This window comes from Ornithodoros turicata, unplaced genomic scaffold (genome assembly GCF_037126465.1).
Source record: "Ornithodoros turicata isolate Travis unplaced genomic scaffold, ASM3712646v1 ctg00001343.1, whole genome shotgun sequence".
Lineage (NCBI taxonomy): Eukaryota > Metazoa > Arthropoda > Arachnida > Ixodida > Argasidae > Ornithodoros > Ornithodoros turicata.
Genome location: NW_026999561.1, coordinates 1 through 27,729, shown reverse-complemented (window position 1 = coordinate 27,729; position 27,729 = coordinate 1). Strand labels below are relative to the sequence as shown.

The 27,729-nt window shown below is 26.7% G+C and overlaps 12 protein-coding genes and 3 pseudogenes across 12 annotated transcripts; 9 read left to right on the top strand and 6 right to left on the bottom strand.

The window, feature by feature from the left end:
* Positions 1-1,208: 1,208 nt before the first annotated feature.
* Positions 1,209-2,828, bottom strand: LOC135376875 (NADH-ubiquinone oxidoreductase chain 5-like). The gene is given in 1 exon segment (XM_064609318.1): positions 1,209-2,828. A coding segment is annotated over 1 exon segment (507 nt). The 5' UTR covers positions 2,278-2,828; the 3' UTR covers positions 1,209-1,770.
* Positions 1,994-4,254, bottom strand: LOC135376867 (NADH-ubiquinone oxidoreductase chain 4-like). The gene is given in 1 exon segment (XM_064609312.1): positions 1,994-4,254. A coding segment is annotated over 1 exon segment (1,350 nt). The 3' UTR covers positions 1,994-2,904.
* On the bottom strand, positions 2,933-7,243 carry LOC135376869 (NADH-ubiquinone oxidoreductase chain 1-like; annotated as a pseudogene).
* Positions 5,073-6,193, top strand: LOC135376870 (cytochrome b-like). Its single transcript, XM_064609314.1, is given in 1 exon segment — positions 5,073-6,193. A coding segment is annotated over 1 exon segment (813 nt). The 5' UTR covers positions 5,073-5,087; the 3' UTR covers positions 5,901-6,193.
* A 3,701-nt stretch (positions 7,244-10,944) lies between the features above and the next one.
* Positions 10,945-12,160, top strand: LOC135376881 (cytochrome c oxidase subunit 1-like). Its single transcript, XM_064609322.1, is given in 1 exon segment — positions 10,945-12,160. A coding segment is annotated over 1 exon segment (498 nt). The 5' UTR covers positions 10,945-11,163; the 3' UTR covers positions 11,662-12,160.
* Positions 12,161-12,306: 146 nt separating this feature from the next.
* On the top strand, positions 12,307-13,174 carry LOC135376878 (cytochrome c oxidase subunit 2-like). Its single transcript, XM_064609321.1, is given in 1 exon segment — positions 12,307-13,174. A coding segment is annotated over 1 exon segment (663 nt). The 5' UTR covers positions 12,307-12,498; the 3' UTR covers positions 13,162-13,174.
* Positions 13,175-13,300: 126 nt separating this feature from the next.
* On the top strand, positions 13,301-14,897 carry LOC135376877 (ATP synthase subunit a-like). The gene is given in 1 exon segment (XM_064609320.1): positions 13,301-14,897. A coding segment is annotated over 1 exon segment (669 nt). The 5' UTR covers positions 13,301-13,450; the 3' UTR covers positions 14,120-14,897.
* On the top strand, positions 14,119-14,897 carry LOC135376874 (cytochrome c oxidase subunit 3-like). Its single transcript, XM_064609317.1, is given in 1 exon segment — positions 14,119-14,897. A coding segment is annotated over 1 exon segment (714 nt). The 3' UTR covers positions 14,833-14,897.
* A 769-nt stretch (positions 14,898-15,666) lies between these two features.
* Positions 15,667-17,287, bottom strand: LOC135376876 (NADH-ubiquinone oxidoreductase chain 5-like). Its single transcript, XM_064609319.1, is given in 1 exon segment — positions 15,667-17,287. A coding segment is annotated over 1 exon segment (507 nt). The 5' UTR covers positions 16,737-17,287; the 3' UTR covers positions 15,667-16,229.
* Positions 15,667-18,690, bottom strand: LOC135376868 (NADH-ubiquinone oxidoreductase chain 4-like). The gene is given in 2 exon segments (XM_064609313.1): positions 15,667-17,701; positions 17,704-18,690. Coding segments are annotated over 2 exon segments (1,059 nt in total). The 5' UTR covers positions 18,488-18,690; the 3' UTR covers positions 15,667-17,426.
* Positions 18,691-19,529: 839 nt separating this feature from the next.
* Positions 19,530-20,647, top strand: LOC135376871 (cytochrome b-like). The gene is given in 1 exon segment (XM_064609315.1): positions 19,530-20,647. A coding segment is annotated over 1 exon segment (813 nt). The 5' UTR covers positions 19,530-19,541; the 3' UTR covers positions 20,355-20,647.
* A 147-nt stretch (positions 20,648-20,794) lies between these two features.
* Positions 20,795-21,701, bottom strand: LOC135376873 (NADH-ubiquinone oxidoreductase chain 1-like). Its single transcript, XM_064609316.1, is given in 1 exon segment — positions 20,795-21,701. A coding segment is annotated over 1 exon segment (756 nt). The 5' UTR covers positions 21,660-21,701; the 3' UTR covers positions 20,795-20,903.
* A 2,630-nt stretch (positions 21,702-24,331) lies between these two features.
* LOC135376882 (NADH-ubiquinone oxidoreductase chain 2-like) lies at positions 24,332-25,038 on the top strand (the record flags this gene model as incomplete). The annotated part of the gene is given in 2 exon segments (XM_064609323.1): positions 24,332-24,752; positions 24,755-25,038. Coding segments are annotated over 2 exon segments (648 nt in total), but the record flags the coding sequence as incomplete, so codon positions are not given.
* Positions 25,039-25,421: 383 nt separating this feature from the next.
* LOC135376880 (cytochrome c oxidase subunit 1-like) lies at positions 25,422-26,941 on the top strand (annotated as a pseudogene).
* Positions 26,811-27,637, top strand: LOC135376866 (cytochrome c oxidase subunit 2-like; annotated as a pseudogene).
* Positions 27,638-27,729: the final 92 nt, after the last annotated feature.

Here is a 27,729-nt window from a genome sequence, read left to right as displayed (position 1 = left end):
ATTGCTTTTTAACAATGAAAATGTTAGGTGTTTTAATACACTATAAAAACAAAGACCAAATGTTTCCATTATTTTAAGGTTAGCAGCCTTTAATAGTGATCTTAATAGGATTTAATGAAATCAGTATATTCATTAACAGTGAATAGCCTCTTTTTGGCTTCTATTAATAAGAGAGGGGTTTTCCTAAGTTTCAGGTCGAAACTGATTGCAATTATTGCTTCACTCTTAGAATAGGCTAAAGCAATTTCTAATTGCAGGTTAGATTTTATAAATTTTAAATACTACTCTCTGGATTTATGAGACCTCATTCAATTATTCCATTTTTTCACTCATACACAAGGACCAATTAAAATTAAATTAATAATTGTAAATATTATTATTAATGAGCTGATACTATCAGGTTTTGAGTAATTGGAAAAGGTAAAAGGATAACAATTTCAATATCAAAAATTAAAAAGATAATTGCGATTATAAAAAATCGAGAGAAAAGGGGGTGCGGGAGAGAGAAAAAGGGTCAAATCCACACTCAAAGGGAGAGTTTTTTTCTTTTTTTAGGAAATTTAACAAACAAAAAAAATTTCCTAAAAAAAGAAAAAAACTCTCCCTTTGAGTGTGGATTTGACCCTTTTTCTCTCTCCCGCACCCCCTTTTCTCTCCGATTTTTTATAATCGCAATTATCTTTTTAATTTTTGATATTGAAATTGTTATCCTTTTACCTTTTCCAATTACTCAAAACCTTGATAGTATCAGCTCATTAATAATAATATTTACAATTATTAATTTAATTTTAATTGGTCTTGTGTATGAGTGAAAAAATGGAATAATTGAATGAGTCTCATAAATCCAGAGAGTAGTATTTAAAATTTATAAAATCTAACCTGCAATTAGAAATTGCTTTAGCCTATTCTAAGAGTGAAGCAATAATTGCAATCAGTTTCGACCTGAACTTAGGAAAACCCCTCTCTTATTAATAGAAGCCAAAAAGAGGCTATTCACTGTTAATGAATATACTGATTTCATTAAATCCTATTAAGATCACTATTAAAGGCTGCTAACCTTAAAATAATGGAAACATTTGGTCTTTGTTTTTATAGTGTATTAAAACACCTAACATTTTCATTGTTAAAAAGCAATTTTAGCTAAAAATATTCTCAAAACAAATATCATAATATTTTCACTATTATATTTTAAATTAAACTATAAGAACTAAAAGAATAAAAATACAATAAAAAATATTAAAATAATATATTTTTTAGATTACTAACTTGGAACCATTGTACAAATATTCTAGCTGCATAATTAAATTTATAAACTCCCTGCGGCCCAATTTCTTCTAATCATCCATTATCAAACCTATAGTAATAAAGACCAGAAACCAATGATTTCACAGATAGTCTCCCGGATCTAATTGATAAAAATCATATACTCCCAAAAAAATCATTAACTTTACTTAAGTTAATGATTCCAATAAAACCTCTGTATAGAGAGTAAAAGACTCAACAACCTAAACCTAAAATTACAACATTAACCATTTTGATCTTCAATATCATAATTCTTAAATCCCAACAAGAAAACATAATTCATCTTATTATCGAACCAAAAAAAATTACCAACAATCCTATAAGGAACACTGGAACTTCTATTCAAAAAGACCAATGACTAGAGAAAACAACTAACTTTCTTCTACCCCTTCATATTGAATAATATATAACACGCAATGAATAAACACAAGTTATTACAGTTGCTAATACAACCAAAGAAGTAGTAAATCAATTTTCCTTATTAGCATAAACAAATTCTAAAATTATATCTTTTGAATAAAATCCTCTTAAAAATGGTAACCCAAATAGTGATAAATTAGCTAGTCTAAATGATATTCCAATTAAAGGATTAGAACAAAAAAAAAATCCCATAAAACGAATATCCTGCCCTCCTAATCTTCTATGGATTATAAAACCAGCACATAAAAATAATATAGCCTTAAATAATGCATGAGTTAATAAATGAAAAAAAGCTAGACCTGTTTCCCCTAAAGACAAAATTAATATTATTAAACCAAGCTGTCTAAGAGTAGACAAAGCAATAATTTTTTTTAGATCCATTTCCAATACAGCCCCAACCCCTGATATAACCATAGTTAACAAAGCCAAAAAAGATAAAAATCATCTAAAACCACTAATACAAAATAACATATCTAAACGAATTAAAAGATAAACACCAGCTGTAACCAAAGTTGAAGAATGAACTAAAGAGGAGACGGGGGTTGGGGCTGCCATAGCAGCGGGGAGTCAGGCAGAAAAAGGAATTTGAGCTCTTTTAGTTATACCAGCAATGATTAGCATTAAACCTCCTACAAAAAATATTTTTTTAAAAACCAAAAAATCTAAATTTCCAAAATTTAAAAGAAAAACAAAAGATAATAAAATTATCACATCCCCAATTCGATTTCTCATCACAGTAATTATTCCAGCTCTATCAGATTTATAATTCTGATAAAAAATTACTAGACAATATGAAACTAAGCCTAAACCATCTCACCCCAATAAAATTATTAATAAATTAGGACTCATAATTATTATTAGTATAGACCCAACAAATAATAAAACTCCATAACAAAAATAATTTTTAAATTTTTCTCTTTCCATATAGTCATTTCTATAAAAAATAACTATACATGAGATAAACAAAACCACGCAAACAAATATTATTCTCATCCAATCAAACAATAAATAAAATTTTAATTCAAAATCCCCTAAAACTAATAAAAAATATTCAATTACTAAAACATTTATATATATTATAAATCATACGCCTAGGGTAAAAAAAAAAATTCTTAAAATAAATATATAAACTCCTCATTGGAAAAAAATTATCCAGTGATAATTCCTCATTAAATCCACAATTTAATATTTTATATATAAACTAACTAGATAAAACCAAATTATAAATATCTCCATTTTCAAAATTCACAATAATAGGGGAATTAAATGAAGAAATAATAGATATATTTCTCGAATTGAAATTATAAACACACCATATACCACCCATCCTTTCCCATGATTTAAATAACTAAATATATACAAAGAATACCCTGCACTAAAAAAAGATATTAAACCTAAAGGAACTATTACTATTAATCTCCACTTTATAATACCACCTATTAATAGTAACTCTCCACCTAAATTTATAGAAGGAGGGGCTGCTATATTAATAATTCTAAATAAAAATCATCACAATCCTAAAAATGGAAATACTCTTCCTAAACCTTTTAAAAGAATTATTCTACGAGTGTAGAACCGTTCATAGTACATATTTGCTAAACAAAATAACCCTGATGAGCAAAGACCATGACCAATCATTATAGCTAAACTTCCAATCAACCCTCAACCAGTTATACTCATAAGACCTCCTAAAACCATACCCATATGACATACAGAAGAATATGCAATCAGTGCCTTAACATCAACCTGACATAAACAAATTAATCTAATTATTAAACCGCCAATCAAAACAACTCTCATAATCAGAAAACTAAATCTATTAAAATTATTAATTAAAAAAAATTTAATTCGAAGAAGTCCATAAATTCCTAATTTTAATAACACACCAGCCAAAATCATAGATCCAGCTACCGGAGCTTCAACATGAGCCTTTGGGAGTCAAACATGAACAAAAAATATTGGTATTTTTACTAAAAATCCTAAAACTCCTATAAGCACTATCACTATTGATAATCTATAATTTATTCAATAAATATAAAAAATTCTTAATCTTTCTCTATTGAATAAAAAAAACAAAAATAAAGGGAGTGAACCAAAAAGTGTATAAAATAGTATATAAATACCAGCCTGAAGACGTTCAGGCTGGTATCCCCAACCCATAATTAATATAACAATAGGAAACAAAACTCTTTCAAAAAATAAATAAAACCCAATTAAATTTTGAAGCAAAAAGCAAAAAATTAAAAGAAGAACTATCAAAATAATATAAAAATTAAATATCTTATCAAAATTAACCTTTAAACTCATTCTAGCTAAAAATATTAGTATTCCAATCCACAAACTTAACTCAATCAAAAAAAAACCCAATATATCTATCCCAAATAACTCCCCAACAAATAAATAAATACCAGACCAATCAACTAAAAAAAAAGTAAATAAGCAACAAAAAAACAACACAAATATAAATTCAACAAAAGAGAAGTATAAATACATGCATATTATCATAATTAATACTATTACTAAAATTAACATTTCATTAAATTTATTGAATTTAATTTATCATTTCCATAAAAATAAACTCCTATTACTAAAATTCTTAGCCCCAACCCAGCTTCGCAAACCACAAGAATTATAAACAAGATTATTCTCAAAAAATCATATTTAAACCCATCAAAAAGTACAACATTATATAAGATTCCTAAATATATAAACTCTAAACACAAAAACAAAATTAAAATATGATTCCGGTTAAAAAAAATACTTATTAAACCAAAAAAATAAATTAACACCCCAAACATAAACATTAGTTACAATAGTTTAAAAGAAAACAAAGGTTTTGTAACCCTTAATTGATTAAATCTTGTAATTTCAGAAAAGATACCTCATCCTAAATCCCCAAAATTTAAATATTTAATTATACTATTTTCTGAAATAAAATTTATAATAATTATACCCCTTATATTTATATCCTCAACACACCCTATTTCTATAGTTATAATCATGATTTTAACTACAATCTACATAAGAATCATGATATATAAATTTATAAAATTCTCTTGATTCATTCTAATTATTACACTTCTTATCTTAGGAGGTTTACTAGTAATTTTTCTGTACATTACAAGTTTAACACCAAATAAAAAATTTACTTTTAACAAAAAATGACTTTTTATTAGACTTCCATTATTATTGGTACTAAAAATTAATAATTTTCCAATAGTATCTATAAATAAAATACAAATTCAAGAAATTTTAACAGAAAAACCTTTAATAATATTACTATTTATAATAATTTACTTATTAATCTCTCTAATTTCTATTATAATAATTATTAAATCAATTATAGCCCCTCTAAAATCTAACTAATGCTTCTTCGGAAATCCAATAGCTTAATCAAAATCATCAACTCAACATTAATTGATTTACCTGCTCCCTCAAACATTTCATACATATGAAATTATGGATCCTTACTTAGAATATGTTTAATTATTCAAATTTTAACAGGAGTTTTTCTAGCTATACACTTTTCAAGAGATATTACAACTGCATTTTCAAGAGTATCACACATCACACGTGATGTCAATCTAGGATGAATAATCCGAGCAGCACATGCTAACACAGCCTCTTTCTTCTTTATTTTCTTATACATTCACGTAGCACGTGGTCTATTTTTCTCTTCATTCTATTTAAAAGGCCCTTGAATTTCAGGAACAATCATCATTTTAATTTTAATAGCTACTGCATTTTTAGGATATGTTCTACCTTGAGGCCAAATATCATTCTGAGGGGCAACAGTAATTACAAATCTTCTTTCAGCTATTCCCTACATCGGTCATACAATTACTCAATGAATTTGAGGTGGGTTTTCAGTTGATAACCCCACCTTAACTCGATTCTTTACTCTTCATTTTTTATTCCCTTTTATCCTACTAGCGATAATTATAATTCACATCTCACTTCTTCACGAAACAGGCTCATCAAATCCATTAGGAATTTCTAACAGTATTGATAAAATTCCTTTCCATCCATATTTTACATATAAGGATATTTTAGGGGTAATTTTAGCACTTATATTGCTAACACTAGTAATTTTAATTTATCCGTATATATTTTCCGACCCAGAGAATTTCCTAATAGCAAATCCACTTATCACTCCACCCCATATTCAACCAGAATGATACTTCCTATTCGCTTATGCAATTCTTCGATCAATTCCCAATAAACTAGGAGGGGTTGTAGCTTTAGTTATATCTATTCTAATTATTTTAATTCTTCCATTCACAACAAAATCAAAGTTTAAATCATCATCAATAAACCCAATTAAAAAAATCTTATTCTGAATCTTCGTTAATACATTCATTCTATTAACATTTATCGGAGCTTGTCCAGTAGAGCCACCATTCATTAACATTGGACAAATCCTAACTATAATATACTTTTCATATTTTTTAATTACACCAATTTTTAAATAGACATTTTAACTAAACTCAAGTATATACTTTGAAAGTATAAGATAGGATACCCCTAAATGTCTATTCTATTTTTGACCCAAATAAAATAACAATAAAACATCTTAATAAAAAAAAAAATATATAACAAAAAAATACTCACAGGTAAAATAACCTTCCAAGCCATCATTATTAACAAATCATACCGAACCCGTACTAGAGTTCCACGAACCAATAAATATAAATATATCATTAATAATAAACCAATACATATAAATCCTAACCCTCCAATAAATATAATTGAACTAATTATTCTTATAAAAATAATGTTACCATACTCAGACATAAATAAAACAGCAAACCCATACGATCCATATTCAATATTAAAACCTGAAACTAATTCTGACTCCCCTTCAGACAAATCAAAGGGTCTACGATTAGTCTCCGCTAAACAAGAAATAATCCATATAATAAATAACCCAAACATCCCTCAAATTAACCAATACACTTTTTGAAAATCTCCTATAAAAAACAAATTATATCTGCCAACCAAATAAATAACTCTAATCAAAATTATTGCTAATCTAACCTCATATGAAATAATTTGAGCCAACCCTCGAAATGAACCTAATAATGCATACTTAGAATTAGAGGCTCAACCTCCAATTAAAATCACATATACCCCAAGTCTAGAGATACATAAAAAATAAATCAATCTATATTCTATTTCAATTTGATTTTTATTTCAAAAAAACAATACCCAAAATAAAAGTATCAAAATTAAAGAAAGAACAGGAATAAATAAATATAAAAACAAATTTATAAACTTTATCATATTTCTTTCTTTCACAAAAAGCTTAATAACATCTGCAAAAGGTTGAAAAATTCCAGCATAACCTACCTTATTTGGTCCCTTTCGAAGATGAATATAACCAAGGACTTTTCGTTCTATAAGCGTAAAAAAAGCAACTCTTACTAACACCATTAATAACAATAATACATATCTAAAAACAATTATTATTAAAGGAAAATTCATTAAAGGAGCTTAAATCCTTCGCATTTAATCTGCCACTTTAATCCAATATTATTAACTGACTACCCAGAGTCCTCATCAAATTCTAAATTTGACACAATTAATCTGCCAAGCTAATATAACTTTAACTAAAATTTTTATTTAAAAATTTTATATAATCAATTCCTTTCGTACTATGAAAATAACTTCAAAATTTAGATAGAAACCAACCTGGCTCACGCCGGTCTGAACTCAGATCATGTAAGAATTTAAAAGTTGAGCAAACTTCTTATTATAACTTCTTCATTATAAAAGTATCTTAATCCAACATCGAGGTCGCAATCTATTTTATCTATATGAACTATCCAAAATAATAACGCTGTTATCCCTAGAGTATTTTATTCAAATAATCACTATTAATGGATCATTTTAATCATTTTAAAGATTCCTATCTTTAAAAGTCGCCCCAACCAATTAAAAAAAGATATCTCCATTCTACAAAAATAGCTAAATACCTATTCTTAAAAAAATTCATAGGGTCTTCTTGTCCCAAAATTGCATAAAAACTTTTTCATATTTAAATTAACTTTTAAAATAAAAATAAAGAAAGTTAACCCCTGTTAAACCATTCTCTTAGCATCCATTAAAAATCTTATTTCAATACCTTCGCATAGTCAAAATACCACAGCAATTTACAAAACATTGAGCAGGTTTTATATTTCATTAACATCAAAATACAATGTTTTTGATAAACATTCAGAAGTTACAATTGCCGAGTTACTATACTTTTTAAAAATAATTAAATTAAACTTAATTTTTTTTAAAAAAATAAAAAATTATACTAATTTTAACATCATCACTTTTAACATATAATTAAATAAAACAAAAAAAAATAAAACCAAAAACATCATTAAAATTCTTTTATTACAAATAAGTAAATTTTAAACCTTTTACTTTAAAAATAAAATTTTTATATAAAACTCCAAAGCTTATCCCAAAGAGCAAAAAATATAAATCTACTTATAAAGCACAAAATATATAAAAACATATAATTTTTCAAAAATAACCAGATATCACATTTTTCGATTAAAATTTCATTTCTACCACAACTTAATTTAAACTCTAAAACGTTTAAAAATTCATTAAGTAGCTCAAAATAATTCGGGAGATAATAAAAACCTTACTAAATTTAATTAAACCCTGATACAAAAGGTACAAAACTATTTAACTTCTACAAAAACAACTATAATTTTTTCAAAGTTCCATAACAGTACATTAATCTATCGTTCCAAAATAACCTCACGCATGATATAAATAAAAATCCCTAATAAATAAAATTTTAACAATCTCCACTTTATTAGAATGGCCTACATAGCACTTTTTCATTGTAAATGAAATATCAATATAATGATTACATCCCAAAAAACACCTTCCGGTACTTTTACTTTGTTACGACTTATCTCACAAGTGAGAGCGACGGGCGATATGTGCATATCCTAGAGCTTCTTTCAGTTAAACATTATAATTTTAACTTACTATTAAATCCTTAATAATATTTCAAATAAACCATATATCAATAAATGTAACCCATTTCAACCTTAATTTTACACTGCATTTTGACCTAACATTTTTAAAAAAAAATAATTAAAATCATAACCAAATAGTATAATTATAAATGATAGCGATATACAAACTGACTTAACTAAATTAAGTAAGATTTTTGAGTTTTATCAATCAAAGAATGAATTCCTCTAAAAAGCTTAGAATACCGCCAAAATCTTAAGATTTAATAACCTAAAAATTACTCCCAATTTCACCTTATATTAATAATAGGGTATCTAATCCTAGTTTACAAATAAATTTTATAAAATCAATCAATTTAAAACTAAAAAAAAATTTCACCTTAATTTTTTTAATTAAAAAAATTAATTTTTTTAATTAAAGATAAAATTTTTACTCTGCCTGAATAACCGCGGCGGCTGGCACAGGCTTCGCCAGAATTAATTAAAAAACTATTTTTAACAAAAATGAAAAAGATAAACTTCTATAAATAAAGTATCAATTAAATACATAAAGCTTTTTTAAAAAAAATTTTATTTACCATATAAATATCCTTTATTCCTATAGTTTTTTTTACTTTCTATAGGTATAAAGGATAATATACATATTTCAATACCGTTGTTAACTTTAATAAAATAGAATGAATATATTACAGATCGTGATGTTTACGCGAGTAAACCATTAAATCCACTTTTCAATTTTTTAGGCCTTTTACTTTAATTTTTAACTCTTTCTCTTAGTTGGCGTAGCTTAAATGAAATTCAACAAAAACCTTGCTTCAATAGAAGCTGCATTTAGGATTACTACAATTAAATGTGATTTGTGTCTGGGTGCTCCCAATTTGAAATTAGATGGGATAATATTTAAAAATAACGATAAAACAACTTTTATAAAATAAAATGCCTGAAAAAGGATTATCTTGATAGGATAAATTATGTATTAATTTGTACTTTTATTATTTAATTTTGATGAATTGAATCATCCCTTTTAAAATCAAAATTTAATGTGCCCTTACACCAAAAATTATAAAGTAAGCTAAAAAAGCTAGTGGGTTCATACCCCAAATATGGTGTATACCCTTTATTAATAAAAATATCAAAAATTATTTTAGTATGATTCATTATATTATCAATTTTTATTTCAATCTCATCTTCCTCATTTTTATTTTTATGAATATGTTTAGAAATTAATATAATAGCATTTGTACCTTTAATAAATTCTAATAACCAAATATCTTCAAATAGAATAATTACCTACTTTATTATTCAAGCTTTAGCATCATCAGCTTATATTTTTATTATTATTAACTTTTTAATAAATTGTGCAACTTCAATTGAAAAATTAAACCCAGCTATCAGATGTTCAATAATAATCAAAGTGGGGGCTGCCCCTTTCCACATTTGGTTCCCTCAAATTAGAGAAGGAATTTCTTTACAAAGCCTTCTTCTTCTATCGTCAATTCAAAAAATTATTCCACTCCACATCACTAGAATATTTGTTAATAAATTTATTTTTATTGCCATCACAATAAGAGCTATAATAGGATCCCTTGGAGGTCTCAATCAATTTTCAATTCGAAAAATTCTAGCATTCTCATCAATTACACATTTAGCATGGATACTTAGACTTATTATACTTAACAGAAATATATGATTAATATACATACTTATTTATACAACAATTTTAGCTTTTATTATCAACTTTATACATATTAACAGCATAAATTTTATTAATCAGACAATTTCTTTTTCAAAAGAAAATTCTCTTTACATTATCATCCTTCTTATATCATTAGGGGGAATACCACCTATAATTGGATTTTTTATAAAGTGAATATCATTAAAAATTATTATTTTTAATATATATATACTAAGAATCCCTTTAATTATTTCCTCATTAATTAATTTATATTTTTATACTCGACTAACTTATCCTTTTTTTTTAAAAATTTATTTAAATAATAAATGAAAGCTGTCAAAATTCAATACTATAATTTTATTTTTAATTATACAATTATTAATTTTTGTTATAATTCCATTAATTTAATAAAAGACTTTAAGTTAAAAAAACTATGTTCCTTCAAAGTACAAATTAATTAGAGTTAAGTCTTAGAAAATCTTCTTTAAATTTGCAATTTAATATTTTTTATAAAATATAAGACCTAGTAAAAGAAATTTTCATAAATAAATTTACAATTTATCACCTTAATCGGCCATTTTACCGCGATGACTTTACTCTACAAATCATAAAGACATTGGAACAATATATTTAATATTTGGAGCATGGTCAATAATAGTTGGAATATCACTTAGTATTCTTATTCGATCAGAACTAGGCCAACCAGGATCATTAATCAGAGATGACCAAATTTACAACGTAATTGTTACATCTCATGCATTTATTATAATTTTCTTTATAGTTATGCCAATCATAATTGGTGGATTTGGAAATTGAATAATCCCAATTATGCTTGGAACTCCAGATATAGCTTTTCCACGGATAAACAACATAAGATTTTGACTTCTCCCACCTTCACTATTATTACTATTATCTTCATCAATAGTAGAAAATGGAGCTGGAACTGGATGAACAGTATACCCACCCCTTGCATCAAACATTTCTCATTCCGGAATATCAGTAGATCTAGCTATTTTCAGTCTTCACTTAGCAGGAATTTCTTCAATCTTAGGTTCTATTAACTTCATCAGAACTATTATAAATATACGACCAAAAGGAATAACACTTGAGCGAATTCCACTATTTTTATGATCTGTTTTTGTTACAACAATTTTACTTCTTTTATCTCTCCCAGTTTTAGCAGGAGCCATTACCATATTACTAACTGATCGAAATTTTAACACATCTTTCTTTGACCCAGCAGGAGGAGGCGATCCAATTTTATATCAACATTTGTTTTGATTTTTTGGTCACCCTGAAGTATATATTTTAATTCTTCCAGGATTTGGAATAATTTCCCATATTATTTGTTTTCAAACAGGAAAAAAGGAACCTTTTGGGACATTAGGAATAATTTATGCTATAGTAGCAATTGGCCTTCTTGGATTTATTGTATGGGCTCATCATATATTCACTGTTGGAATAGATGTAGACACCCGAGCCTATTTTACTGCAGCAACAATAATTATTGCTGTCCCAACCGGAATCAAAATTTTTAGCTGATTAGCCACACTTCATGGAGTTCATATACAATATGATACCCCTATTTTATGATCCCTGGGATTTGTCTTCCTATTCACAATAGGTGGTTTAACAGGAATTATTTTAGCTAACTCATCAATTGACATTATTCTTCATGATACATATTATGTCGTAGCTCACTTCCATTATGTTTTATCAATAGGAGCAGTATTTGCTATTTTAGCTGGAATCACCCATTGATTCCCAATATTTTTTGGTTGATCATTTAACTCAATTTTATTAAAAATCCACTTTTTCTCAATATTTATTGGAGTAAACTTAACCTTCTTTCCACAACATTTCCTAGGATTAAGAGGAATACCACGACGTTATTCTGACTATCCTGATTTTTTCACTAAATGAAATTTAGTTTCATCACTAGGATCAATTATATCATTCATTAGTGTTTTAATTTTCATTTTCATTATATGAGAAGCAATAACCTCAAAACGCTTCGTAATTAACTCTCAATTTCCAACTTCATCAATTGAATGACAACTTAATCATCCGCCATCAGAACACACATTTAATCAAATCAATATTTTAATTAAATAACTAATGATATCATGAGCTAACCTATCATTTCCAAACAGAAACTCCCCAATTATAGAACAGTTAATTTTTTTTCATGACCATTCTATAACAATCATTGTTTTAATTACCTTAATTACACTTTATATAATTATAAATGTAGTTTTAAATTCTATAACAAGTCGGTTCCTTATAGAAGGTCAAGAGATTGAGACCCTTTGAACCATTATCCCTGCTGTGATTTTAATCTACATTGCTCTCCCATCTCTCCGACTACTTTACTTAATAGAAGAATCATTCTATCCATCAATCTCAATAAAAGTTATCGGGCATCAATGATATTGATCATATGAATACCCCGACTTCAACATTGAACTTGATTCATTTATAATCCCAAATTTTGATGAAAACCTATCCACATTCCGTTTATTAGACGTTGACAACCGAATTGTCCTGCCTTATAATACTAATATACGAATCCTAATTACATCTGCTGATGTTATTCATTCATGAACAATCCCAACACTTGGAGTCAAAATAGATGCAGTCCCAGGACGATTAAATCAAATTTCAACAATAGCTAGACGCCCAGGAATCTTTTATGGCCAATGTTCAGAAATTTGTGGAGCAAACCATAGTTTTATACCTATTTCTATAGAAGTTACATCACTAAATAATTTCCTCAATTGAATTAAACTATTTTCATTGAATGGCTGAAGTGAAAGCATTGGTCTCTTAAACCACTCTATAGTAAACAATTACTTTCAATGAAAAAACTAGTTAAAATATAACATAAGATTGTCATTCTTAAATTACCATTGTGTTTTTTAATCCCACAACTCTTTCCAATAAACTGAAATATCTTAACCTTTTCATTTTTATGTATAATAGTAATTTTAACAACCGTTATATACTTTTCTTTTAACCTTAAAACCTCTAAAACTTCAATTAAAAAAAACATTTTTGAAAAAGAGTGAAAATGATAATAAATTTATTCTCTATTTTTGACCCAGCAACCTCAAAAACACTTACATTAAACTGAACAAGACTTTTACTCCCACTACTATTTATTCCAATAATTTATTGGGTTATCCCATCTCGTATTCATTTTTTATGGAATAAAACTTCATTATTACTATTTCATGAATTAAAAAATCTCTTCTCGAAAAAAAATATTAAATTCATTTATATTTTCATTGTTCTTTTCTGATTTATCTTAACCTGCAACTTCATAGGACTTTTCCCATATATTTTCACCCCAACAAGCCATATTAATCTATCTTCATTCCTAGCTCTCCCAATATGGTTAACATTCATGTTATACGGGTGGATCAACCAAACAAATCATATATTTGCCCATCTGGTCCCTCTAGGAACTCCAATTTTTCTAACAGTATTCATAGTATGTATTGAAACAATTAGTAACTTAATTCGACCATTAACACTATCAGTACGTCTAACCGCAAACATAATTTCGGGGCATCTTCTCCTTTGTTTACTAAGAAACATTATAGAAAATATACCACTTATTAATTTAATAATTTTACCAGTTATAATTATCCTTCTTCTTTTAGAAATAGCTGTTGCTGTAATTCAAAGATATGTATTCATTACATTAACCTCACTCTACTTAAATGAATTAAACTAATGACATTCCAACCCTTCCATTTAGTAGATAAAAGACCATGACCTTTAACAGGTTCAATTGCAGCATTATCATTTATAGTTGGTATGATTAATATAATACATTTTAAAAATTTTTTGCTTATTCAATTAGCAACTTTAATTACTATTCTAACTATAATTCAATGATGACGAGATATTTGTCGAGAAGCATCATTTCAAGGAAATCATAACTCAATTGTGTTACTTAATATAAAATGAGGAATAATACTATTCATTATTTCTGAAGTTTTTTTCTTTGTTTCATTTTTCTGGTCATTCTTCCATAGAAGTCTTTCTCCAAATATTGAAATTGGTTCAATGTGGCCTCCACAAGGAATTATTCCCTTTAACCCATTTAGAATCCCATTGTTAAATACAACAATCTTACTCTCCTCAGGAATTTCTGTTACTTGAGCACATCACAGACTTCTAATAAAAAATTATAACGAAAGTCAAAACGCACTATTAATAACTATTATTTTAGGAATCTTATTCACATCTCTTCAATCATGAGAATACATCCAAGCTCCATTTTCAATTTCAGATTCTGTTTATGGATCTACATTTTTTATAGCAACTGGTTTTCATGGAATCCATGTATTAATTGGGACCACCTTTTTATCAATTTCATCTTTACGAATTTATCTAAGCCACTTTTCTGATAAACATCACTTTGGATTTGAAGCTGCTGCTTGATACTGACATTTTGTAGACGTTGTTTGGTTATTCCTTTATACATTTGTATATTGATGAACATTCTATTTTATTAGTATATACCACAGTACATCTAATTTCCAATTAGAAAGTTTTTTTAAAAATAAAATAATAAAATTTCTTATAATCTCACTATTAATAGCAAGAATTATTTTTTTTTTAGGAAATTTAACAAACAAAAAAAATTTCCTAAAAAAAGAAAAAAACTCTCCCTTTGAGTGTGGATTTGACCCTTTTTCTCTCTCCCGCACCCCCTTTTCTCTCCGATTTTTTATAATCGCAATTATCTTTTTAATTTTTGATATTGAAATTGTTATCCTTTTACCTTTTCCAATTACTCAAAACCTTGATAGTATCAGCTCATTAATAATAATATTTACAATTATTAATTTAATTTTAATTGGTCTTGTGTATGAGTGAAAAAATGGAATAATTGAATGAGTCTCATAAATCCAGAGAGTAGTATTTAAAATTTATAAAATCTAACCTGCAATTAGAAATTGCTTTAGCCTATTCTAAGAGTGAAGCAATAATTGCAATCAGTTTCGACCTGAACTTAGGAAAACCCCTCTCTTATTAATAGAAGCCAAAAAGAGGCTATTCACTGTTAATGAATATACTGATTTCATTAAATCCTATTAAGATCACTATTAAAGGCTGCTAACCTTAAAATAATGGAAACATTTGGTCTTTGTTTTTATAGTGTATTAAAACACCTAACATTTTCATTGTTAAAAAGCAATTTTAGCTAAAAATATTCTCAAAACAAATATCATAATATTTTCACTATTATATTTTAAATTAAACTATAAGAACTAAAAGAATAAAAATACAATAAAAAATATTAAAATAATAATATTTTTTAGATTACTAACTTGGAACCATTGTACAAATATTCTAGCTGCATAATTAAATTTATAAACTCCCTGCGGCCCAATTTCTTCTAATCATCCATTATCAAACCTATAGTAATAAAGACCAGAAACCAATGATTTCACAGATAGTCTCCCGGATCTAATTGATAAAAATCATATACTCCCAAAAAAATCATTAACTTTACTTAAGTTAATGATTCCAATAAAACCTCTGTATAGAGAGTAAAAGACTCAACAACCTAAACCTAAAATTACAACATTAACCATTTTGATCTTCAATATCATAATTCTTAAATCCCAACAAGAAAACATAATTCATCTTATTATCGAACCAAAAAAAATTACCAACAATCCTATAAGGAACACTGGAACTTCTATTCAAAAAGACCAATGACTAGAGAAAACAACTAACTTTCTTCTACCCCTTCATATTGAATAATATATAACACGCAATGAATAAACACAAGTTATTACAGTTGCTAATACAACCAAAGAAGTAGTAAATCAATTTTCCTTATTAGCATAAACAAATTCTAAAATTATATCTTTTGAATAAAATCCTCTTAAAAATGGTAACCCAAATAGTGATAAATTAGCTAGTCTAAATGATATTCCAATTAAAGGATTAGAACAAAAAAAAAATCCCATAAAACGAATATCCTGCCCTCCTAATCTTCTATGGATTATAAAACCAGCACATAAAAATAATATAGCCTTAAATAATGCATGAGTTAATAAATGAAAAAAAGCTAGACCTGTTTCCCCTAAAGACAAAATTAATATTATTAAACCAAGCTGTCTAAGAGTAGACAAAGCAATAATTTTTTTTAGATCCATTTCCAATACAGCCCCAACCCCTGATATAACCATAGTTAACAAAGCCAAAAAAGATAAAAATCATCTAAAACCACTAATACAAAATAACATATCTAAACGAATTAAAAGATAAACACCAGCTGTAACCAAAGTTGAAGAATGAACTAAAGAGGAGACGGGGGTTGGGGCTGCCATAGCAGCGGGGAGTCAGGCAGAAAAAGGAATTTGAGCTCTTTTAGTTATACCAGCAATGATTAGCATTAAACCTCCTACAAAAAATATTTTTTTAAAAACCAAAAAATCTAAATTTCCAAAATTTAAAAGAAAAACAAAAGATAATAAAATTATCACATCCCCAATTCGATTTCTCATCACAGTAATTATTCCAGCTCTATCAGATTTATAATTCTGATAAAAAATTACTAGACAATATGAAACTAAGCCTAAACCATCTCACCCCAATAAAATTATTAATAAATTAGGACTCATAATTATTATTAGTATAGACCCAACAAATAATAAAACTCCATAACAAAAATAATTTTTAAATTTTTCTCTTTCCATATAGTCATTTCTATAAAAAATAACTATACATGAGATAAACAAAACCACGCAAACAAATATTATTCTCATCCAATCAAACAATAAATAAAATTTTAATTCAAAATCCCCTAAAACTAATAAAAAATATTCAATTACTAAAACATTTATATATATTATAAATCATACGCCTAGGGTAAAAAAAAAAATTCTTAAAATAAATATATAAACTCCTCATTGGAAAAAAATTATCCAGTGATAATTCCTCATTAAATCCACAATTTAATATTTTATATATAAACTAACTAGATAAAACCAAATTATAAATATCTCCATTTTCAAAATTCACAATAATAGGGGAATTAAATGAAGAAATAATAGATATATTTCTCGAATTGAAATTATAAACACACCATATACCACCCATCCTTTCCCATGATTTAAATAACTAAATATATACAAAGAATACCCTGCACTAAAAAAAGATATTAAACCTAAAGGAACTATTACTATTAATCTCCACTTTATAATACCACCTATTAATAGTAACTCTCCACCTAAATTTATAGAAGGAGGGGCTGCTATATTAATAATTCTAAATAAAAATCATCACAATCCTAAAATGGAAATACTCTTCCTAAACCTTTTAAAAGAATTATTCTACGAGTGTAGAACCGTTCATAGTACATATTTGCTAAACAAAATAACCCTGATGAGCAAAGACCATGACCAATCATTATAGCTAAACTTCCAATCAACCCTCAACCAGTTATACTCATAAGACCTCCTAAAACCATACCCATATGACATACAGAAGAATATGCAATCAGTGCCTTAACATCAACCTGACATAAACAAATTAATCTAATTATTAAACCGCCAATCAAAACAACTCTCATAATCAGAAAACTAAATCTATTAAAATTATTAATTAAAAAAAATTTAATTCGAAGAAGTCCATAAATTCCTAATTTTAATAACACACCAGCCAAAATCATAGATCCAGCTACCGGAGCTTCAACATGAGCCTTTGGGAGTCAAACATGAACAAAAAATATTGGTATTTTTACTAAAAATCCTAAAACTCCTATAAGCACTATCACTATTGATAATCTATAATTTATTCAATAAATATAAAAAATTCTTAATCTTTCTCTATTGAATAAAAAAAACAAAAATAAAGGGAGTGAACCAAAAAGTGTATAAAATAGTATATAAATACCAGCCTGAAGACGTTCAGGCTGGTATCCCCAACCCATAATTAATATAACAATAGGAAACAAAACTCTTTCAAAAAATAAATAAAACCCAATTAAATTTTGAAGCAAAAAGCAAAAAATTAAAAGAAGAACTATCAAAATAATATAAAAATTAAATATCTTATCAAAATTAACCTTTAAACTCATTCTAGCTAAAAATATTAGTATTCCAATCCACAAACTTAACTCAATCAAAAAAAACCCAATATATCTATCCCAAATAACTCCCCAACAAATAAATAAATACCAGACCAATCAACTAAAAAAAAAGTAAATAAGCAACAAAAAAACAACACAAATATAAATTCAACAAAAGAGAAGTATAAATACATGCATATTATCATAATTAATACTATACTAAAATTAACATTTCATTAAATTTATTGAATTAATTTATCATTTCCATAAAAATAAACTCCTATTACTAAAATTCTTAGCCCCAACCCAGCTTCGCAAACCACAAGAATTATAAACAAGATTATTCTCAAAAAATCATATTTAAACCCATCAAAAAGTACAACATTATATAAGATTCCTAAATATATAAACTCTAAACACAAAAACAAAATTAAAATATGATTCCGGTTAAAAAAAATACTTATTAAACCAAAAAAATAAATTAACACCCCAAACATAAACATTAGTTACAATAGTTTAAAAGAAAACAAAGGTTTTGTAACCCTTAATTGATTAAATCTTGTAATTTCAGAAAAGATACCTCATCCTAAATCCCCAAAATTTAAATATTTAATTATACTATTTTCTGAAATAAAATTTATAATAATTATACCCCTTATATTTATATCCTCAACACACCCTATTTCTATAGTTATAATCATGATTTTAACTACAATCTACATAAGAATCATGATATATAAATTTATAAAATTCTCTTGATTCATTCTAATTATTACACTTCTTATCTTAGGAGGTTTACTAGTAATTTTTCTGTACATTACAAGTTTAACACCAAATAAAAAATTTACTTTTAACAAAAAATGACTTTTTATTAGACTTCCATTATTATTGGTACTAAAAATTAATAATTTTCCAATAGTATCTATAAATAAAATACAAATTCAAGAAATTTTAACAGAAAAACCTTTAATAATATTACTATTTATAATAATTTACTTATTAATCTCTCTAATTTCTATTATAATAATTATTAAATCAATTATAGCCCTCTAAAATCTAACTAATGCTTCTTCGGAAATCCAATAGCTTAATCAAAATCATCAACTCAACATTAATTGATTTACCTGCTCCCTCAAACATTTCATACATATGAAATTATGGATCCTTACTTAGAATATGTTTAATTATTCAAATTTTAACAGGAGTTTTTCTAGCTATACACTTTTCAAGAGATATTACAACTGCATTTTCAAGAGTATCACACATCACACGTGATGTCAATCTAGGATGAATAATCCGAGCAGCACATGCTAACACAGCCTCTTTCTTCTTTATTTTCTTATACATTCACGTAGCACGTGGTCTATTTTTCTCTTCATTCTATTTAAAAGGCCCTTGAATTTCAGGAACAATCATCATTTTAATTTTAATAGCTACTGCATTTTTAGGATATGTTCTACCTTGAGGCCAAATATCATTCTGAGGGGCAACAGTAATTACAAATCTTCTTTCAGCTATTCCCTACATCGGTCATACAATTACTCAATGAATTTGAGGTGGGTTTTCAGTTGATAACCCCACCTTAACTCGATTCTTTACTCTTCATTTTTTATTCCCTTTTATCCTACTAGCGATAATTATAATTCACATCTCACTTCTTCACGAAACAGGCTCATCAAATCCATTAGGAATTTCTAACAGTATTGATAAAATTCCTTTCCATCCATATTTTACATATAAGGATATTTTAGGGGTAATTTTAGCACTTATATTGCTAACACTAGTAATTTTAATTTATCCGTATATATTTTCCGACCCAGAGAATTTCCTAATAGCAAATCCACTTATCACTCCACCCCATATTCAACCAGAATGATACTTCCTATTCGCTTATGCAATTCTTCGATCAATTCCCAATAAACTAGGAGGGGTTGTAGCTTTAGTTATATCTATTCTAATTATTTTAATTCTTCCATTCACAACAAAATCAAAGTTTAAATCATCATCAATAAACCCAATTAAAAAAATCTTATTCTGAATCTTCGTTAATACATTCATTCTATTAACATTTATCGGAGCTTGTCCAGTAGAGCCACCATTCATTAACATTGGACAAATCCTAACTATAATATACTTTTCATATTTTTTAATTACACCAATTTTTAAATAGACATTTTAACTAAACTCAAGTATATACTTTGAAAGTATAAGATAGGATACCCCTAAATGTCTATTCTATTTTTGACCCAAATAAAATAACAATAAAACATCTTAATAAAAAAAAAAATATATAACAAAAAAATACTCACAGGTAAAATAACCTTCCAAGCCATCATTATTAACAAATCATACCGAACCCGTACTAGAGTTCCACGAACCAATAAATATAAATATATCATTAATAATAAACCAATACATATAAATCCTAACCCTCCAATAAATATAATTGAACTAATATTCTTATAAAAATAATGTTACCATACTCAGACATAAATAAAACAGCAAACCCATACGATCCATATTCAATATTAAAACCTGAAACTAATTCTGACTCCCCTTCAGACAAATCAAAGGGTCTACGATTAGTCTCCGCTAAACAAGAAATAATCCATATAATAAATAACCCAAACATCCCTCAAATTAACCAATACACTTTTTGAAAATCTCCTATAAAAAACAAATTATATCTGCCAACCAAATAAATAACTCTAATCAAAATTATTGCTAATCTAACCTCATATGAAATAACTTGAGCCAACCCTCGAAATGAACCTAATAATGCATACTTAGAATTAGAGGCTCAACCTCCAATTAAAATCACATATACCCCAAGTCTAGAGATACATAAAAAATAAATCAATCTATATTCTATTTCAATTTGATTTTTATTTCAAAAAAACAATACCCAAAATAAAAGTATCAAAATTAAAGAAAGAACAGGAATAAATAAATATAAAAACAAATTTATAAACTTTATCATATTTCTTTCTTTCACAAAAAGCTTAATAACATCTGCAAAAGGTTGAAAAATTCCAGCATAACCTACCTTATTTGGTCCCTTTCGAAGATGAATATAACCAAGGACTTTTCGTTCTATAAGCGTAAAAAAAGCAACTCTTACTAACACCATTAATAACAATAATACATATCTAAAAACAATTATTATTAAAGGAAAATTCATTAAAGGAGCTTAAATCCTTCGCATTTAATCTGCCACTTTAATCCAATATTATTAACTGACTACCCAGAGTCCTCATCAAATTCTAAATTTGACACAATTAATCTGCCAAGCTAATAAACTTTAACTAAAATTTTTATTTAAAAATTTTATATAATCAATTCCTTTCGTACTATGAAAATAACTTCAAAATTTAGATAGAAACCAACCTGGCTCACGCCGGTCTGAACTCAGATCATGTAAGAATTTAAAAGTTGAGCAACTTCTTATTATAACTTCTTCATTATAAAAGTATCTTAATCCAACATCGAGGTCGCAATCTATTTTATCTATATGAACTATCCAAAATAATAACGCTGTTATCCCTAGAGTATTTTATTCAAATAATCACTATTAATGGATCATTTTAATCATTTTAAAGATTCCTATCTTTAAAAGTCGCCCCAACCAATTAAAAAAAGATATCTCCATTCTACAAAAATAGCTAAATACCTATTCTTAAAAAAATTCATAGGGTCTTCTTGTCCCAAAATTGCATAAAAACTTTTTCATATTTAAATTAACTTTTAAAATAAAAATAAAGAAAGTTAACCCCTGTTAAACCATTCTCTTAGCATCCATTAAAAATCTTATTTCAATACCTTCGCATAGTCAAAATACCACAGCAATTTACAAAACATTGAGCAGGTTTTATATTTCATTAACATCAAAATACAATGTTTTTGATAAACATTCAGAAGTTACAATTGCCGAGTTACTATACTTTTTAAAAATAATTAAATTAAACTTAATTTTTTTTAAAAAAATAAAAAATTATACTAATTTTAACATCATCACTTTTAACATATAATTAAATAAAACAAAAAAAAATAAAACCAAAAACATCATTAAAATTCTTTTATTACAAATAAGTAAATTTTAAACCTTTTACTTTAAAAATAAAATTTTTATATAAAACTCCAAAGCTTATCCCAAAGAGCAAAAAATATAAATCTACTTATAAAGCACAAAATATATAAAAACATATAATTTTTCAAAAATAACCAGATATCACATTTTTCGATTAAAATTTCATTTCTACCACAACTTAATTTAAACTCTAAAACGTTTAAAAATTCATTAAGTAGCTCAAAATAATTCGGGAGATAATAAAAACCTTACTAAATTTAATTAAACCCTGATACAAAAGGTACAAAACTATTTAACTTCTACAAAAACAACTATAATTTTTTCAAAGTTCCATAACAGTACATTAATCTATCGTTCCAAAATAACCTCACGCATGATATAAATAAAAATCCCTAATAAATAAAATTTTAACAATCTCCACTTTATTAGAATGGCCTACATAGCACTTTTTCATTGTAAATGAAATATCAATATAATGATTACATCCCAAAAAACACCTTCCGGTACTTTTACTTTGTTACGACTTATCTCACAAGTGAGAGCGACGGGCGATATGTGCATATCCTAGAGCTTCTTTCAGTTAAACATTATAATTTTAACTTACTATTAAATCCTTAATAATATTTCAAATAAACCATATATCAATAAATGTAACCCATTTCAACCTTAATTTTACACTGCATTTTGACCTAACATTTTTAAAAAAAAATAATTAAAATCATAACCAAATAGTATAATTATAAATGATAGCGATATACAAACTGACTTAACTAAATTAAGTAAGATTTTTGAGTTTTATCAATCAAAGAATGAATTCCTCTAAAAAGCTTAGAATACCGCCAAAATCTTAAGATTTAATAACCTAAAAATTACTCCCAATTTCACCTTATATTAATAATAGGGTATCTAATCCTAGTTTACAATAAATTTTATAAAATCAATCAATTTAAAACTAAAAAAAAATTTCACCTTAATTTTTTAATTAAAAAAATTAATTTTTTTAATTAAAGATAAAAATTTTTACTCTGCCTGAATAACCGCGGCGGCTGGCACAGGCTTCGCCAGAATTAATTAAAAAACTATTTTTAACAAAAATGAAAAAGATAAACTTCTATAAATAAAGTATCAATTAATACATAAAGCTTTTTAAAAAAAATTTTATTTACCATATAAATATCCTTTATTCCTATAGTTTTTTTTACTTTCTATAGGTATAAAGGATAATATACATATTTCAATACCGTTGTTAACTTAATAAAATAGAATGAATATATTACAGATCGTGATGTTTACGCGAGTAAACCATTAAATCCACTTTTCAATTTTTAGGCCTTTTACTTTAATTTTTAACTCTTTCTCTTAGTTGGCGTAGCTTAAATGAAATTCAACAAAAACCTTGCTTCAATAGAAGCTGCATTTAGGATTACTACAATTAAATGTGATTTGTGTCTGGGTGCTCCCAATTTGAAATTAGATGGGATAATATTTAAAAATAACGATAAAACAACTTTTATAAAATAAAATGCCTGAAAAAGGATTATCTTGATAGGATAAATTATGTATTAATTTGTACTTTTATTATTTAATTTTGATGAATTGAATCATCCCTTTTAAAATCAAAATTTAATGTGCCCTTACACCAAAAATTATAAAGTAAGCTAAAAAAGCTAGTGGGTTCATACCCCAAATATGGTGTATACCCTTTATTAATAAAAATATCAAAAATTATTTTAGTATGATTCATTATATTATCAATTTTTATTTCAATCTCATCTTCCTCATTTTAATTTTTATGAATATGTTTAGAAATTAATATAATAGCATTTGTACCTTTAATAAATTCTAATAACCAAATATCTTCAAATAGAATAATTACCTACTTTATTATTCAAGCTTTAGCATCATCAGCTTATATTTTTATTATTATTAACTTTTTAATAAATTGTGCAACTTCAATTGAAAAATTAAACCCAGCTATCAGATGTTCAATAATAATCAAAGTGGGGGCTGCCCCTTTCCACATTTGGTTCCCTCAAATTAGAGAAGGAATTTCTTTACAAAGCCTTCTTCTTCTATCGTCAATTCAAAAAATTATTCCACTCCACATCACTAGAATATTTGTTAATAAATTTATTTTTATTGCCATCACAATAAGAGCTATAATAGGATCCCTTGGAGGTCTCAATCATTTTCAATTCGAAAAATTCTAGCATTCTCATCAATTACACATTTAGCATGGATACTTAGACTTATTATACTTAACAGAAATATATGATTAATATACATACTTATTTATACAACAATATTAGCTTTTTTTATCAACTTTATACATATTAACAGCATAAATTTTATTAATCAGACAATTTCTTTTTCAAAGAAAATTCTCTTTACATTATCATCCTTCTTATATCATTAGGGGGAATACCACCTATAATTGGATTTTTTATAAAGTGAATATCATTAAAAATTATTATTTTTAATATAAATATACTAAGAATCCCTTTTAATTATTTCCTCATTAATTAATTTATATTTTTATACTCGACTAACTTATCCTTTTTTTTTAAAAATTTATTTAAATAATAAATGAAAGCTGTCAAAATCAATACTATAATTTTATTTTTAATTATACAATTATTAATTTTTGTTATAAATCCATTAATTTAATAAAAGACTTTAAGTTAAAAAAACTATGTTCCTTCAAAGTACAAATTAATTAGAGTTAAGTCTTAGAAAATCTTCTTTAAATTTGCAATTTAATATTTTTTATAAAATAAAGACCTAGTAAAAGAAATTTTCATAAATAAATTTACAATTTATCACCTTAATCGGCCATTTTACCGCGATGACCTTTACTCTACAAATCATAAAGACATTGGAACAATATATTTAATATTTGGAGCATGGTCAATAATAGTTGGAATATCACTTAGTATTCTTATTCGATCAGAACTAGGCCAACCAGGATCATTAATCAGAGATGACCAAATTTACAACGTAATTGTTACATCTCATGCATTAATTATAATTTTCTTTATAGTTATGCCAATCATAATTGGTGGATTTGGAAATTGAATAATCCCAATTATGCTTGGAACTCCAGATATAAGCTTTTCCACGGATAAACAACATAAGATTTTGACTTCTCCCACCTTCACTATTATTACTATTATCTTCATCAATAGTAGAAAATGGAGCTGGAACTGGATGAACAGTATACCCACCCTTGCATCAAACATTTCTCATTCCGGAATATCAGTAGATCTAGCTATTTTCAGTCTTCACTTAGCAGGAATTTCTTCAATCTTAGGTTCTATTAACTTCATCAGAACTATTATAAATATACGACCAAAAGGAATAACACTTGAGCGAATTCCACTATTTTTATGATCTGTTTTTGTTACAACAATTTTACTTCTTTTATCTCTCCCAGTTTTAGCAGGAGCCATTACCATATTACTAACTGATCGAAATTTAACACATCTTTCTTTGACCCAGCAGGAGGAGGCGATCCAATTTTATATCAACATTGTTTTGATTTTTTGGTCACCCTGAAGTATATATTTTAATTCTTCCAGGATTTGGAATAATTTCCCATATTATTTGTTTTCAAACAGGAAAAAAGGAACCTTATGGGACATTAGGAATAATTTATGCTATAGTAGCAATTGGCCTTCTTGGATTTATTGTATGGGCTCATCATATATTCACTGTTGGAATAGATGTAGACACCCGAGCCTATTTTACTGGCAGCAACAATAATTATTGCTGTCCCAACCGGAATCAAAAATTTTAGCTGATTAGCCACACTTCATGGAGTTCATATACAATATGATACCCCTATTTTATGATCCCTGGGATTTGTCTTCCTATTCACAATAGGTGGTTTAACAGGAATTATTTAAGCTAACTCATCAATTGACATTATTCTTCATGATACATATTATGTCGTAGCTCACTTCCATTATGTTTTATCAATAGGAGCAGTATTTGCTATTTTAGCTGGAATCACCCATTGATTCCCAATATTTTTTGGTTGATCATTTAACTCAATTTTATTAAAAATCCACTTTTTCTCAATTTTATTGGAGTAAACTTAACCTTCTTTCCACAACATTTCCTAGGATTAAGAGGAATACCACGACGTTATTCTGACTATCCTGATTTTTTCACTAAATGAAATTTAGTTTCATCACTAGGATCAATTATATCATTCATTAGTGTTTTTAATTTCATTTTCATTATATGAGAAGCAATAACCTCAAAACGCTTCGTAATTAACTCTCAATTTCCAACTTCATCAATTGAATGACAACTTAATCATCCGCCATCAGAACACACATTTAATCAAATCAATATTTTAATTAAATAACTAATGATATCATGAGCTAACCTATCATTTCCAAACAGAAACTCCCCAATTATAGAACAGTTAATTTTTTTTCATGACCATTCTATAACAATCATTGTTTTAATTACCTTAATTACACTTTATATAATTATAAAAGTTTTTAAATTCTATAACAAGTCGGTTCCTTATAGAAGGTCAAGAGATTGAGACCCTTTGAACCATTATCCCTGCTGTGATTTTAATCTACATTGCTCTCCCATCTCTCCGACTACTTTACTTAATAGAAGAATCATTCTATCCATCACTCAATAAAAGTTATCGGCATCAATGATATTGATCATATGAATACCCCGACTTCAACATTGAACTTGATTCATTTATAATCCCAAATTTTGAAGAAACCTATCACCATTCCGTTTATTAGACGTTGACAACCGAATTGTCCTGCCTTAAAACTAATATACGAATCCTAATTACATCTGCTGATGTTATTCATTCATGAACAATCCCCAACACTTGGAGTCAAAATAGATGCAGTCCAGGACGATTAAATCAAATTTCAACAATAGCTAGACGCCCAGGAATCTTTTATGGCCAATGTTCAGAAATTTGTGGAGCAAACCATAGTTTTATACCTATTTCTATAGAAGTTACATCACTAAATAATTTCCTCAATTGAATTAAACTATTTTCATTGAATGGCTGAAGTGAAAGCATTGGTCTCTTAAACCACTCTATAGTAAACAATTACTTTCAATGAAAAAACTAGTTAAAATATAACATAAGATTGTCATTCTTAAATTACCATTGTGT